This window comes from Pleurodeles waltl, chromosome 11, assembly GCF_031143425.1.
Source record: "Pleurodeles waltl isolate 20211129_DDA chromosome 11, aPleWal1.hap1.20221129, whole genome shotgun sequence".
Classification (NCBI taxonomy): domain Eukaryota; kingdom Metazoa; phylum Chordata; class Amphibia; order Caudata; family Salamandridae; genus Pleurodeles; species Pleurodeles waltl.
In genome coordinates, this window is record NC_090450.1 from 530393764 (window position 1) to 530410986 (window position 17223).

Here is a 17223-nt window from a genome sequence, read left to right on the forward strand (position 1 = left end):
TTTAGTACTACCATCAGTTGTGTTACTCTTTGTAGTTCACAAAACTATGATGCTCACTGGCATCAGTGTGTTTTTTAATTGATTACCATAGCTGTACTTCTCACACAATACTTCATGATTATTAAACACTAAGGATTTAAGGTTAACCTGCATTTGGTGACATTGTTTTTGGGAAGCTGGTTCTATTGGAGTAGCAAGTGTGCCATCAAATACACCAGTTCTTATGAAACTGTAAAAGGTCTTTCCACTAGAAAACACCATCTGCCAAGATGGTATTACCAGGTGACTTTTGAACATAGTAGTTTGATTCACAGTTTGTCTTGTAAAAATAGAATTTCTTTCCATCCCGGCCAGGTGTCAACTGTATTGTTAGTGATTTTCTGAGCCTATGGATGCAGTAAACTACCATTAATGAGGCACTTGTGCCATGTTTGCCAGCTAGCAAAAGCCTATAATTATGTGTAGGCTGCCAGGATAGTTGCGTTATGTATTGTCAAGAACATTCTAATAACAACTTGGCCTTCTAAGGTGATGTGAGAAGAACAGCACTGTCTCCATAAATCACTATCTGTTTAATGATCAGCTTTACTCGTAACTGTGTGATTTATGGTAAACCATAATTTAATCAGCGGAAATATTACACTCAAAACTGCTTCTTACGTGTCCAAAAACAAGTGGTGGGCAGACACAGTACTATGCTGTGCATCTCTCTGTATTGTTGGTCTGACTCCTCTGTTATACACACTAAGTGGACCACCCCATTTTCTTGAATTCTGCCTACCAGTGTCAACTAGATGCTTTGAAGCTCTTAAGACTGCTTCTCTCACCTGTGGCTTTAGCACCATGTTTTTTCTCTCCTTTGCTCAGTCTCTCCTTTGTTTCTGCTATGTTACTGTTTTCATTAGGCCATGTCTTAGTAGTCCAGATGCAAGCTATGTTTGACCATCAGATAGATTTTTAAGGTAGTCAACCCAAGTCACTTGCTTAAGGAACGACTCTCTGGTAGAATTCTCTTAGTCCTGTTGTGAAGTTCTATATCCAGGGGCCAGATGAACGACTCTCAGTGTTTGCCTTTTGTTTGTGAGTCGCGAGTCGTAAACACTGATGTACGACAGTGTCTGAGACACTGTTTGTGATTCCTAAAAGGGTTGCAAGGGACTTGCCTCAATAATATTCATAAGGGAGGTCACAATTTGTAGCCCATTGGGAATGGCCGGCACTCACAGGGATGGTGGCCTGCTAAAGTCAGCAGACCACCATGTCAGTGACTGATTTTTAAATAAAGCCGTTTTTCAGTTTTGCCTCCGTGCTCCGTGCTTGTGCGCTCTGCTTGCGAAATCTTTTGTTGATAAAAAACATAACAGTGGCAAAGACACTGCCCCTTCCTTACCTACACTTACCATTGGCTTGGTTCAATGTCGCTCTAATTTACTTGCTTCTGATTCGCCAGCATGTCGTCTTTTTCACTTCCTGCTGTCTTCTTTGATGTTTGGGTTGCCTCTAGACCAAGTACTCCTTCCGGTCACTTGCCATTGGACACTGGCCAGTGTCCTTCCTCAGGCTACGATGCTGAAGGTACTTCTTTTTTCTTTCTACATGCTGTCTTCTTTCTTCGCTGATGTCTTCTTTCTTCTCTGCCATCTTCTTTCTTCATTGCTGTCTTCGTTCTTTGCTGCGGTCTTCTTTCTTTGCTGCCATCTTCTCTGTCTTCTTTCTTCTTCGCTGCATGCAGGAACAAATGTGGCACCTGTTCGGCATAATGTTCTCTTGTTCGTGCAGCATTTGTGAAAGGCTTATTCCTTGTGTAATCACTGCTGTTTTATCTAGATGCCTGCGGCATAGAATCAACAGTTGTGTGAAGGAGGCAGCTACTGTGCTTGATGACGTAGTGTGTGATTGACGCTTTGATGGTCACTGCCCGCAGCAGGATGGGTTCCATTGGATGAGGTTTTCTGTCATTTCGACTGAGGTGCTGCTGATAATGTCCTGGAAACATTAATAATGGACAGGACCAGATGATAATGCCTGGATGAGAAGAGCCAACAATACCCCAAAATTATACGCTTGTTAATGATCTCAGAATATCCAATACTGTCCATTGGACAGCTTTTATGCCACCATGACAGTCAGTGCTTGGCGATTTCTTGGGGATAAATACAAATTGCAGAATAATTCCTCACGCAGACACCATATTCAGCAAGATAGGGTATATTGGGTTGAACGCTGAGAGCAGACATGACCCTGTTTTGTACCTTTTGGGATATTGATAAAATGACAAAGAAAACAAGCATTCACAATGCAACGGGTCTTACATTTTGTCGAGTTAGAGCCATTAGCGTTGTAAACTCCTAACCAGACTTTTCTTTGCACATTAATTGGAAACAAAACAAGCGCAATCCTGCTGAGTAAAACCCAGCACGATCGTGCTGTGAAATAAAGAGAAAATGTAGTCCAGAAACCATGCTGAAAATACAGAGCCTCGTATGTTTCCAGTAGTTGGTTGGTGCGCTCGAGGAGGGCTAAACACCGGAAAAGGCTTGACGCATGCATGCCTTTCACTAATGAAAGCAAGCAGATTTTAAAAGGCAAGCCCACGAACCAATGAAAGTGGCTGACGTAACATGGGCATGGTTAGAAGCCCAAAGAGAGATTACAGCAGGATAGGAGCACTTTGCGCTCGACCCCCAAAAAACGGTTTAGTGACATATGGCACCATCATTTGCCACAAGACAGGCCATCGCTGAGGTGTTTAAGTACGCTTGAAAGACAAAGAGACTCTTGTTTACTCGACCACCTCCACTCACTGAGGTGGTCTGTTTTTAAAGTGCAGGAGAGGGTCTCTCTGTGACTCACTCTTCAACTCTCACGCACGCATACACTTTTATCTCACAATCACGTTCTACTATCTCTCTATTTCTCTCTCTCTATCTCACACGCACGCACACACACACACACTCTCTCTCGCTCTCTACTACACATTTGCAGGGCCACTGGAGTTCACAGATTGTGCAACGGGGGCAATTTTAGCATTAGCATATTCCTTCATCTGATTTACAATCTGCAGATTTTAACCCAAGAAATGTTTGTAGCTCAAATGGTTCAAAAGTTACTAAAAATGTGACGCCGTGTTCCTGCGCAGTGGAAGGCCCTTTGTAAAGCTGGACTGGTCACTTTTCTGTTGCTTATTGTTATTTCTGTGTGTTAGATTGGTACTATTGATGTCCCAGAGAGTGTTACCAAGTTTAACAAGCATTGACAAAGCCAACAGGGTTTGCCTTTTTTTTTCTTTTGCATTCTAGCTTACTGTCCAACTGGATTATAAATATTAGAATAAAGTTTTAATAATGTTTGTTTTAAATGTAATAAACTGTTAATAATTGTTTATGTAATGATTATATGTTGAATTAATAAATAACAACATAAACAACTATGAATGGTTTATCAAATTTAAAACATTATTATAAAAATGTTCTAATATTTATAATCCAGTTAGATAGTAAAATGGAATGCAAAAGAAAAAACAAAGACAAAATCTATTGGCTTTGCAAATGCTTTTTAAAAAAAATTTTTTTAAATGAGGTCCGCTTTCCCTAAAGGAAAACGGAATGCGTTTAAAAAATAAAAATGAAAAGTTTTCTTTTCATTTTTTTGAAAGTGTGCAGTAGTTCCTGTGCTCACTGCCAGCTCTGCAAAAATGTTAGCACCCCCATTCACAAAGGGAAAGGGATCCCTTAGAGACCCCTTCCCATTTGCGAATGGGCTACCGCTTTCTTCGAGGAGTCGATAAACTATGAATGTTTTGCAACCGCATTTCCTGTCGCAAAACATTCCTACATGCCAGTGCGAGTTGGTATTAGGAAGGGTCACCCTAAACACATCCCTTCCTAATACTGAATCGCAAAACCAAATGTGAGTCTGTAACAAGTTACAGGTCACAAATGGCCATTTGCTACCGTTAAAATGCATCGTACATCAGGCCCCAGATCCCAGTGGCACTGGCAGAATCCTATGGACCTCCATTTTATACACCCAATAACAATGGCAACACTAGCTCTCCAGGTGAACCTTGGTACTAGGCTCTCAGCTATTAAATTTTCCATCTGTAAGCATCCAGATCAATTGAGAATCCCCATTTGAGACACATAAGATGGCTTATAAAAACTGATAGTATTGTGCATATAGGCTTTGAAGAGTTTGCAGCTAAACCTTCCAGTAAATGCCAGGGAAGAGATGACTAGGTCCTTTATTCATCCCGCAAAGGGTCCCCTTCTCTTCTTCAGATGATCAGTAAGAAATGGGAAGAGCTCTCAAGGGTTTCTGTGAACCAGGAACCATCTCTGGTGCTGGAGTATAAAGTGTATTTCTTAAAAGAAACCTATCATCAACTCCGTTGCGGCTTGCGGCGTGGAAAAGGAGCGGGAACGACAAACACAAAAAAAACCATACCTTTCTCGCTGTCTCTGCCGCACCACTCCTCGTCACAGCAGGCATAGGATCCCAGTCTGCTCTCCGGCCAATTCTTACACTGCTTTCATGCTGCTGGCAGCATGAAAGCAGTGTTAGGATTGTCCGGAGCGCCCTGATTTAGCACTCCGAGACAGACTGGGAGCCTCTGCCTGCTGTCTCCAACCCAGCAACACAGTGCCGGGTTGGGGAGAGGTCAGTGCGCAGGTGGGTTTGACTGGCCCGAGACAGCTGGCCAAACACATATGAGCGCTGAGTGGAGTGCTGTGCATTCCCCCTCTGTGCCCGTCATGCCACTTGCCCTGCCTCTTTAAAAATAAAAGGATAATAAACATAGTTTATTATTGTTTTATTTTTAAAGTTTTGCAGCTGCTGCTGCTGGCGGGGGTGGCAACGCTCTTCCGCCATAGAGGACCGCTGCTGAATCCACCTAGACCACGAAGAAATGAGAAAGGGTAACCAGTGTCTTTCTGCTGATTGACCTTTGATAATAAGTTCCTTGAATTTGATCATTGCTATATTAGTTGTTGACATCCTAATGCATGGGTCTCAGAGAGTTGACATTCTTATCCACACTTAGATACCGCTCTAAATATAAACCGCTTAATCTATCAGGTAGCAGTAATTGTTAAGGTTTTTGTAGCTTTAGGCACTGGCCTATTCCTCTGGTATCAATTTGCTTGTCCTACAGTTTCCAGCAAATTTGTCTGCGTTTATTTCATTTCACCTTTGGAAATGCATTGAACTGTGTTTCTCTTCTGCTCACTGCTCTACCACTTCCGGCTCTGCAGACCAACATATAGTTTACTCTCTACTCTGGTTGGTTCACTGGCTGATGACTTTATCTTAAGCCATTGTCTGCGTGGTTATTAATACTTCAAAGCATTACAGAAGGTACAAACACCTCACCTGTTTGAGTTTTTGTCCCCAAGAAGGAGCCTACCCTTGCAGCTGTTGGTCCAACTCTTACTTCAGAACATGTCCATGTACGCTCATTTTTCCTTTCCTGTCTAATGCTTTTCTCCCTACAGGTCAGCACAGTGGTAAAACTGTGTACAGTTTTCTTCTTTACTGGTGTGTAGTGTAAAGAATCATACACTTCCTAGCAATGATTATACACTTTCACACTTTTTGTACTTCTTTTGCGTGTAAAAATCATTAGCCTTTCACATTAACCAACATTATAATAAATCCAACAGAGCAGCCAGCGTCCAGAGTTGCAAATAACATAAAAAAAGTCTAAGAGACTAAGGGCCACATGTACAAATATCAGGTTTTGCTACTCGCAAATTGCGAGTCTTAGTGACTAGCAATTTGCGAGTCGTAAAACCTGATGTACAGCAATGTCAATGACACTGTTTGCGATTCCCAATGGGGTCTCAAATGACCTACCTCATAAATATTCATGAGGTAGGTCGCAGTTTGCAACCCCATTGGGAATGGCCACCCTCACAGAGATGGTGGCCTGCTGGGGACAGCAGACCACCATGTCTGTGACTGCTTTTAAATAAAGCAGTGTTTTTCCTTTTTTTTAAATGCATCCCGTTTTCCGTTGCATTTAAAAACAAAAAATGAAAAGTTTTATTTTTATTTTTTGCAGAGCAGGCAGTGAGCCATGAGACCCCCTTCCCATTTGCGAATGTAACAGTGGTTGTTTTGTGACCGCATTCACGGTCACAAAACAATCATACATCACACTGTGACTCACAGTTAGGAAGGGAACACCCCTTCCTAATTGTGACTCACAAACCTATTTTGTGATTCAGTAAATAGATTACCGAATCGTAAAACAGGGTTTATATATACCAAAATGCTTTTTTCTCATCGTAGACGGCCCGATTCACAGAATCGGGCCGTTTGCGATGAGAAAAAAGCTTTGTACATGTGGCCTTAACTCACGAATATCACTTTCTTCCACCGATCACTATAGAATCTCAGCAATAAAGTTGAACAATGCCACAAGTGGTTTTATATAAAGCATTTCAGTGACACCTGCTCCAGTAGTGGCTGGCCATGGATCCATGGGATAAGTCTTGCTGTCCCTTTTCTTGAGTGAGCCTCATATGCCTGCATCCTGCCCTTCAATAATGAGGCAGAATTTGGCAACATTTAATCAAACTTCAAATAAAGTGGTATTCTCCATACCTATTTCTCTCCGAGAACTAACTCAATCGTCTAACACTTGTATCCTGGATGTACCATAAGAAATACTTTTCTTGACCTGTGGTGAAGACATCCCAAATGCATTTGCCACTCATCCGCAGGCTGATCTTAAATGTTTGTTTTTCTCAAAACAGATCTTTGATATTCATAGGATGGCCATTTCTATTGCCATTCGAAATTAGCCTTCCAAGTGTTTTCTTTTGCTGTTTTGCAAGAAGATTATTGTGAAGGCTATTTCGCTGGTTTTAGTGCATCTGAATCAGCTGGTGAAATCCTGGGTAATTAGTGAGATTTTAATCTGCCCCTAGATAATCTAAGTGTTTTAGAGCATTCAACACTTCACACTCCCACAGTTCCCCAAATTGTGAGACTTTATATAATCATCTTGATCTAAAGTGAGCTTGAGGCTCTTTTGCACGTTTCTCTTTCCGCTCTGTTTCAAAAGGACAAGTTAATCCCAACATTATTTTCTTCTAAAAATAGTTTCCAAAGTCCAAATACAGCCAGAAACCTTCCTCTCTATGTTTTTGGCAACTCCACAAAAACAATTACTTATCCAGACAGCCAAATTGTATTCCTTTGTTTGTTTAGTCGTTTTGGCTCTTGGAATACCTTTCACCAACTGTGCTATATGAGTCACTGTCATTCATTCATTCATTCATTTTTCCTGTTTCACTGACTTTTGGGCTAAATGGTATTGCCTTTTGATTTAAGGGCTTCAGTGGTCTGCTCCTTCTGCTGAAATTTGAACTCAGTAATCCAGGGCTGTGGAAGAAAAAAAAAAATCACAAGCACATACCCAATTCCTGAAATGTACAAGGTAGATAACTGAGCAGCTCCTGGTGACTTTATCAGGTTTTACACCAAGGAGACTTCAACCAGAGTATAGTGGGGAGAATGCCATTGCTTGGAGTAAGAGTACATACAAGAGATTTAAAGCAGAGATTCAATGCTCGGATGAGCTCTGTCATAGCCGAATCATTGACCCATCTGCCACCTACACCTTGGCTTGGATATTCGTTTGGGCTACAAGTTTCAGAACGGGGGTTGCATGAACCTCATGTACTGAGGAGAGAGTGGGGTCAGCCATCCAGTGGAGTCCATGTTCCCTATAAAGGCTTCGCCAATTGTATTTAGAACTTCTTTGTGGTTAGTAGTGCTACCATTAGATATTCTCTAGTTCAGAGGTCAACAGATCAGTACCACTTAAGTTTGACCTTCAAGCTAGATACTCCACCAAATTATTTTTCGCTTTCTTGGCCCTAGAGTGTATTTGAAGCTGTGCAAGTACGTGCTAAGTTTGTGTGAAGAAAGCAACGCTTTTGGAATATATCGGATATTATCCTGTATTTCGTATTCTGTGGTGATCCAAGACTGACTATCAACAACTTGTTGCTACAACATTTCTGGGCATCATTCTATCCAACACCACAGTAAGCAGCATAATGGGACTTCCATGGTGATTCGAAGTAACATTATATAGCCATAAATCCACAATTTAGTGGAGGATTAACTTCAAGGCTGGACGTTTCCAACTGAATACCTTCTCTGTTTCACCTCCTCTATGACCTCATTTGACAAATCATGACCCTCCAAGTAATATCCAAGATAATTAAATTTTCTGATTAGGCATGAAAAGCAAATTGCTGTAACTCAGCTGGCGAAATAGACAGCAAGAGGTTCCCGATTATCCCTCCATGTCCCCTTTCTCTTTGCCACCACCTTTCACTGTGATTCCCCCGTATTTACATCATACTTTTTATATATTTTCACCCTTGGTTTGATTGCTAAGGCCAACTGACCAAATGCGTTATTAAAAAATAAAAATAAAAAAAAAAAGCCTGAAAAAATTATAAGAAACAAACCAGTGATTGTTTTTATCTCCTCTGTTTTTCAGAGCTGATGGGGGAGTCTGTAATAACAGTTTTGTCATGCAGATGACAGCAGATTTATTTAATCGGCCTATAGACAGACCGCAGCACACAGACATGTCTTCCTTGGGCGCAGCTTTCCTGGCTGGCCTTGCAGTAGGTAAGTATGATATGAAGACGCATATTTATGTTCATGACTGATTACTCCTTAAGAAGCAACAGTTTTGCTTTTGTCTCTGGTGCTCATGGAAAGACCTTTGTCGTATTGCATGCTTGATTATATTTCTGTTACAGTTTAAAGTTTAACTGCTGCTAGCCTGTTAATTCTCATGCAGCACAGAGGAGTATGATGCATGTGTCATAATGTTGTTGAAGGTCCTGTTAGTAGCTGAGAAGTTACAGTTTAGGCCAAAAGATGAAGTAATGGAACTACTTGCCTACTCTTTTGTGAAATAGCAGTAATTATAGATCTTCGATTGACCTTTCCCCCTCATATTCTTTTGGGTCTTGTATTAGCCAAGACCTTTTGATTCTACTAAAATTATGTGTTACAATTATACAGGTTTTTAGCATACCCACTGCACTACATCTATTAGTCTGTTACTATGTCATTCAAGTGTTTCTTTCCTCCACTATACAGCATCGGGTCAGCCCACTGCAGCCATTTGCTAACCTCACTGTGAGAAAAGGCATTCTGCTCGTTCACATTGAGCACATCCACACACAAAGTAGTTCCCTTCAGTGTCAGGCCTACTATGGCAAGTTTGTAGATTGAAGAGGGCCCTGCCGCTTCCCCAACAATAACGTTTTGCAAAAACTATCATAAAGCAAAACAAGCACTAATAAATCCAAAAGGCTGGCAGTCAATGCTTGTTTTCTGTGCACTTTCACATCAGCAGTATGGTTCAGGTGTCACCCAATATCTCTCTTAACTAATGTAATGATGATCAATTTCCAGGTTTTTCACCACTTGGTTCGTTAGACACCAAGTTTGTCCCAGACTTTGCCCAAGGATTATAAATTTGTATTGTGTAGTTTTTTCTATCTAGTGGTGACCTGGCTGGGAAGAAGCAGCCTCTCTCACCATCATCTCTGTGGGCTGATAGAGACAGACATGACAATAAAGAATGTGAAGGGGAAAGTTAACTCTAGGGGTGTTAGCGCTGGAATCACCATCTTGGTGTGCTGTAGTTGAGTGTGTCCGATCTGGGCCTACAGGTGTCTAAAAGAGCTGGTGCAAAGCAGGGACTGGGGCTGGATGGGCACCTCTGTACATAATGACACCACAAGGCCCTCCAAGATGTAACCCTAAGCGGAATACCATGTAGAGACAAAGATAGCCAATGCATCTGCAAGAAATGTAGGGTAAACAGTATAATCTTCCTTTTGGTTAAGAAAGTCAAGCTTAATATATGTTTAGCTAAATTAGGATCCAGAAGTACATTTTTCTGCTTGGCACTGGATGAGAAAACGTGGGTTCTTAGAGCAGAGGGATGTGCACATGGGGAACTCTTAGGAAGTGGAGCTCCATTCAGAACCCCACAGTAGATATGACACATTTGGCATAATTAGGGCAGGCGCACTGCAGAGTTGATAGTAGTATGGAGGGGCTTCAAGAAATTTGTTCAATTGGTATACATTTCCAACTAGAATGTAACGAGTGGGGTAATTGCATTGCTTGCTTGGTCACCTCTTCCCCCCTACCCTCCTTGCATATCTATTTTATCATTTCTAGTTAAATTCCTGCTCCTTTCTGCCATAGACTCTTCCCTTGGCACAGTTTCTATGCAATCAAAAAATTAATGCACAGAATTATGCTGGATCTTTTGATGGAACATCCATTCTGTATATAACTATACATTGTAGCTATCAAAGCTTTTCATTGCTGATCTAATGTATGTTTCTCTTCAGTACAGTAGCGTTTATGTAGATACTAGATTGCAAATACAAAAGCCTCTAAATCATACAAGCACTGGCATAGCCAGTAGGTCTCACCTTTTTTGCTTTGCAGATGTCATCAGCATTGTCAAAATGAAAAATAAAAGGGTCATTGCCAATGCTTAATAAAGTCATCAGATAAAAGTGCAATGATGAATAGGTGTCCCTGCGTCCTCAAGCATGTGCACATACATGGGTCATGACATAAAGGTGGCTCCAGCATGATGGTGTTGCTAGCGCGCCCGGTCCTTAGTAAGTAAACTTACAAGGGGACGCGTATGGGTCGATGAACCTTTTGAATCACATGGAGTATCCTACTCATGTGGTGACCACTGAAATGGTGGCTAACATCAATAATCAAAGAACATTCTGTGGAAAACAACCTTAAACCATAATACTCAAGAATAACCACTACTCAGGAAAAGGGTTAACAAGTTTTATTCCCTATTGCTTACAATTCTAAGTCATCTGTTAGTTAAATCCCTGTTCAAATCAACTCTTTATTAATTCATCAGTTAAAAGACTTGGGCCCTCATTGCAACCCTGGCGGTCGGCGGAGAAGTGGCGGTCTTACCGCCAACAGGCTGGCGGTAAAAAGTTTGGAATTATGACCATGGCGGTTACCGCCATGGTCATCCGCCACTTCTCCGATCCGACTGCCGGTCTGGAGACCTGGGTCTCCAGCCCGGCTGTCATCACAATACCGCCGGCGGTATCATGACCCGGCTGACCCCCATGGATTTCATGGGGTTTGGAACCGCCATGAAATCCATGGCGGTGAGCACTATCAGTGCCAGGGAATTCCTTCCCTGGCACTGATAGTGGTCTCCCCCACCCCCCCACCCCGAGTCCTTCCCCTACACCCCCCACCACCCCTGCCACCCCCAAAGGTGGCAGGACCCCCCTCCCCAGCCTTACCCCCAACAGTACATTACACATTCACACCCGACACGCACGCAGACACCACCAACACACATACCCGCACACACACCAACATACATGCCAAGAGCCACACACAGTCATACGCACACACCCACATTCAGACATACATGCACACATCCATACAGACAGACACGCACTCATTTCCAAACACACAACACCCCCGCATGCATACGCGCACTCAGACACCCCCTCTACATACACACACCCCCATGCACGCACACAATACACAACACCCCGCCACCCCCCTCCCCTAATGGACGATCAACTTACCTGGTCCGTTGATCCTCCGGGAGGGGACGGGATCCATGGGGGCTGCTCCGCCACCACCACACCGTCAACAGAACACCACCACGCCGAATCACAGAACGTGATTCGGTGTGCGGTGTTCTGTTGACGTGGAGGTGGAGCAACCTCCACTTCCCCGCCGACCGCCAGTATGGCTGCTGGCGGCTCTCCGTCCGGAAGAGGACGGAGGGCTGCCAGCAGTCATAATACGCCGAGTGGAAAACCGCCACCACTGGTGGTCTTCAGCACGGCGGTCCCCCGAGGTCGAAATGACCCCCATTATCTCTTGAACAAAACATATGTAATAAAGCAACACCATATGCTATGAATACCAGCATTAATAATGTAATTCAGCAAATAGGTTTGTCAGTCATTTGTCACCATCAACATCACCCCTAACAGCCTACCTAACCAAGATTAGCATTAGCATTAGCATGTGGTTCTTCACGCGAAAACAATTTAGGCATAAACATTAACTTGGAAAAATCTACCTAAGAGTAAATCTCTATAAAACAGCGCAGTTGGTACCTAGAAGTAAAGGCACAAAATTGTCAGTCACATTTTCATAGCTACATATCCAGAATGGATCAGCAACAAGTCAACCTTCGTCTTCAGGTCATCAATAGTCAGCTATAGATCAGGCTCACAGAGTATAAGCCCAATATCAGCACCTCGGACAGCGTCTCCTGACGTCATAAACTTTCTCCTCGCAGTTCTGAATCTCTACCCTTTGTCATGACTTTTTATTAGGGTCTCCTAGTCCATCCCACTAATTGCTAATGGGTTAGTCTATCGGAAGTTATGACTCTAACCTATAGTTTTTGTTTACCAAATCTTTGAGTTTGCATATGTCTTGTGTCCCATAAAACTGATTGGTTCTTCTTGCGATGAGAAGATCATCCGGCTCTCCAGGTAACAAAATTGTTGCATCTGTCTCTTCAGTCAATGCCTCTGTTGTTCAAGTCCTGGGAAAGTACATTTAGCCTACACTACTCATAATTGTATCAAATTGTCTTCATCATCTCCTGTCCATTGGTACATTGCAGAATGTTCCAGCTAAGCTGTCTGAACTCTGGGCGGTTCAAGGTCTTTTCTCCAGTTACCAGTTCTTTGCAAGGCATTCAAAGTCTACATGTTCAGAGCAAGCAAGGCCCAGTGGAACCAGGCCCTTAGTCCGGCTAATTTAAGAATATGAATTAATATAAAACATAGGTTATACATTTCATTATGACATATTAGTGCATTTTCTTATATGTTCTTCATTATTTTACATCTTTTTAGTCCTTTTAGTACACATGGTGATCACCCTCCGAGGGCACATTTTCAAACGCGCACATTATTTTTCTACAATTAATTTCTCTATGCATATTTCTCATTAATCAACACACACATAAGTAATTAGAAATTTCTTAATTAACATATCTGCTCCATCAGTCCCTCCCCTGATGACTAAATGTGTCATCACACCTTTCTTGTCAATACTTTACATATTTGTCTCAGATGTATTTTGCCTTCTTCTTGAATTTTCCCTACAAAATTGTCTCCTAGGTGGTTCTTCCCTCCTCTGCTCATTCTTAGATTTACTTAATTTTATCTTGTGCCATACATTGCATGCCGCCATAATCCTAATATTGAAACAATCACAATTAATATTCCATGGACAATTTTCCTTAATACTCCATTCCAAATTTGACTAAACCAATTTCCCACAGAGGCAAATCCATTTCCAACCTTGGGCCCAAGTAATTTTAGATATGAGTGGTTCACTCGCAAAAAAGATCCCTATAAAAAATTGCCTTTGCCAAAGTTGTGTGCTGGTCCCAATATTATTTACATTATTTCTGCCAGACTTGCCAGGGCTGCTGAAGGAGGTTTAATGCCTATGCCCAAAAATAGATGGAGTGCATGTTTCCTGTTTACTATATGCTGATGATTTAGTGATAATGGGTATGACGCAGCTTGGGTTACAAAGGAAATTGGAGGTGTTCTATTCCTATTGCCAAAGGAAAAAAAATGGTAGTAAATATGGATAAAACGAAAATAATGTCAATAGGGAAAGAAAAGAGTGCATTTACTTACCTTCTAGGAGGGGAAAAAATAGAGAAGGTAAAAAAATATAAATACTTAGGCATGTGGTTCGATTCATATTTGAGATGGAAAGATCATATTGAAGTCCTAAAAAAAAAAGCATTATCATCGGTGTGGGGATTGAGACAATTAAGTAGTAAATATGGGGGACCGTCCCTCCAGACGGTTATCTCTGCTTTTAATGCTATGGTACGTCCCCAGTTTCAATATGGGGTAGAAGTTCTAACATTGTCAGGGAAGTTAAATTGGGAAACCGAATAAGGCGTTTGCGTAAAGCGAATGCTATCGCTGCCTCCTTCCAGTATGCTACAAGCTATAAGAGCAGAATGTCAAATGACGGCATGGACTTATCGGGGACTGCAAGCCGCGCTGAAGTTTTAGCTAGGCATAAGAGATTAAGGGATTTGTAAGATTGCGAGGATGTGTAAAAAAGAAATAATAACAAGTGAGTTATACTGGGCGTTACAATTGAGAGGACGGTTAGAAAAGATTTGCGTCCACTTAGGCTTACCCGGCAACCAGTGGTGTGGAGATCAAATTCCGAAACAGAACCTACGAATAAAGTGAAGGAAAGGGCAAGAGAAATAGATCTGAAGTACTGGGGTGTAAAATCTCAACCCAGGCTATGGTGGGTGGATGGAGGAACCCGGAAAACTTCCCCTATATAGAGGCTCTACCTAACCCAAGATTAAGGAACTCAGTGTTACAGTTCAGAATTGGGTTAAACCCAGGTTATAGGGATCCCAAAGTAAAAGCATTTCTTAAGAACACTCCGGGCCTTTGTACTTGTGGTTTACTACAGAAATGTAGCACGCAACATCTACTTTTGGATTGTTATTGGCTTTTAGAAGTGCGTAAGAAGTTTTTTAGACCAATTTTTAAGGAGTATAATATTATTAATCGGGATCAAGCACTCAAGTTACTAGTCAACATGAAGTTTCTGAATGTAACTTGTGCGCTAGGCCAACTTATAATTGGATTAAGAGGGGTTTTAACTGGACTTATAGGGCCTGGTATAATGTAGGTAGTAAAGGTGAATGAGGAGTTTAAATTGTAAATTGATTATTTTAAATTGTATATTGGCTAATGGCAATATAGAAAATTTGCCACGTTATAGTGAGGCGTGAAGTAATATAGAGCACTTCATATTGAAAATCGTACTTTATGAAACTGTAGGGATTTAAGATTTATTAGAATCACATGTGGAACAACTTGGTGGGCATGTTGTACCTTGAAGGATTAGTAGGAAAATGAAATGTATTTAAGGTTAGAATAATTTAATGAATTATGTAAATAGAGTTGGTTGATAGGAATTAGAATGAATTATGAACTTTGTATGTGAATGCATAGTGTAATATGAAATTTGTAATTAACTTTGTATAATTAACTGTTTATGGGATAGGATTTTTTTTCTTTTTATAATGCATTTTGTACAATTCATTGTTTTATACTTTTAAGGCTAAGCCAAATAAAGGAATCTATGACTGAAAACAAATGTCCCATACCATTCTCTAGGAAGACGGTAATAAGCATTAAGTCTACAAATATAGTAGATCCCAGGAATCACAGCGTCCTGACCATTCAGCATAAAAGTCCATTTAGTCTGGAACATAAACACATGCCTACATTTACTCGTTCCCACAAATTAAGTGTCAGTGCGTGATTTTGGCCTATATATATAAAGCTTCCCTACATGTAAGGCATCAAAACTAATCTTCCTTGTGTTTTAATAGCAGTATAAGCATAATCATTCTTATAAGTCCTTTTCTCCAATCCTTTCTCTAACTTCTCCTTCAATGCCTTCCTTCTGTCATCAGTATGCCCTATAAAGCTCTTTTCTAATGGGGTTAATAAACAAGTTAGGTTATTACGGTGTGCATACGCAGTTCCAAATGTTAGTGCTGGTTCAAAGAATACCCTAACTAGTACTATATCATGCTCCTTAGCTACTTTACTCAAATATCCAATAATGGGTACAAAAGAAAACACTAAGGGGGTCATTCTGACCCTGGCGGTAAATACTGCCAGGGCGGAGGTTGGCGGTAGCACCGCCAACAGGCTGGCGGTGCTCCGCCGGGCATTCTGACCGCGGCGGTACAGCCGCGGCCAGAAGCGGAAAGCCGGCGGTGTACCGCCGACTTTCCGCTGCCCATGGGAATCCGCCATGGCGGCGCAGCTTGCTGCGCCGCCATGGGGATTCTGACACCCCATACCGCCATCCTGTTCCTGGCGGTTCGCCCGCCAGGAACAGGATGGCGGTATGGGGTGTCGTGGGGCCCCCGTAAGAGGGCCCCACAAAGAATTTCAGTGTCTGCTTTGCAGACACTGAAATTCGCGACGGGTGCAACTGCACCCGTCGCACCTTCCCACTCCGCCGGCTCCATTCTGAGCCGGCTTCCTCGTGGGAAGGGTGTTTCCCGCTGGGCTGGCGGGCGGACTTTCGGCGGTCGCCCGCCAGCCCAGTGGGAAACCCAGAATGACCGCCGCGGTCTTTTGACCGCAGTACGGTCTTCTGGCAGTTCCCGCTTGGCGGGCGGCTACCGCCGCCCGCCAAGCTTAGAATCAGGGCCTAAGTCGTGATTGAAGTAGAAATACTGAATATACTCTTGGTAGAGAATCTAGTTAATAGCAAACTACAAGTTATTCCATAGGTCAGAGGTAGACTATGGTACGTAACCTCTTCTTCCACAGAGGAAGGAATTTGCGTACACACAAGACAATTCCTTGCATCCATTGTCTCCACATACTCACTCAGCAACCGATAAAAAAACATTAGAAGAAAGCTCTCCTCGTGCATTAGTATGGTCATGCAAATATTGTTCATCTAGCTTGAACCTCTCTAAAGCCATTAGTGTAGTAGTCTCTTCTTTCATCTCGTGAATAGACATACCCACAATCATTATTATAAACATTATTCCACACCTAATTGCCACACCGACACTCATATCTGTAATATTTCATATTTCCAATGCGATTATTTAATTCAGCCATGATCTGTAAAGAATCAGAAAGGTAGCAATAACTCTTAATAAAAGTGCAACAGGAAAAATCAAAGATGAAGAATAATAAAATTGTTCTTTTCTCACAGTTCAGTTTCACACACAGGAACCCTTTTCTTCCTTTGTCAAAAATCAGTTAGCACCTTGTCACATCCGGGTTTTCAAATTGTCACATCAGGTTATCAATGTCTCTTTCCGGGTTTTTTTTAACAGTCTCTTTTTCAGGTTTCTTCAGATTAGCTTAACAACTCAGTCTATTGATTACTTTCAAGTTGCATCAAAATATTGATTCGGAACTTCTCTGTCAAAACAAAAGGACATGAACTTGTTTTACCATTCACTTGTTGCTGCATATGCCCATTCAGGACCTGCGTATCTTCGACTTGCTACTCTCTTTCTTTTCAACCTTCGCTCTCCAGCTAATTCTCCTTCACTTAGTTCGTCTCTTCTTGTAGTATTTACTTCTTCCTCTA

The 17223-nt window shown here is 41.9% G+C and overlaps 1 protein-coding gene across 3 annotated transcripts in view; it reads left to right on the forward strand.

Annotated features, from left to right (window-relative positions):
- Nucleotides 1-17223, forward strand: part of GK5 (glycerol kinase 5) — a 252107-nt gene that overhangs the window by 171400 nt on the left and 63484 nt on the right. For all 3 annotated transcript variants that reach the window (XM_069213924.1, XM_069213925.1, XM_069213926.1), the window contains exon 15: nucleotides 8525-8658. In XM_069213924.1, the coding sequence (XP_069070025.1) occupies nucleotides 8525-8658 (134 nt within the window). The remainder of the gene's footprint in view (nucleotides 1-8524; nucleotides 8659-17223) is intronic.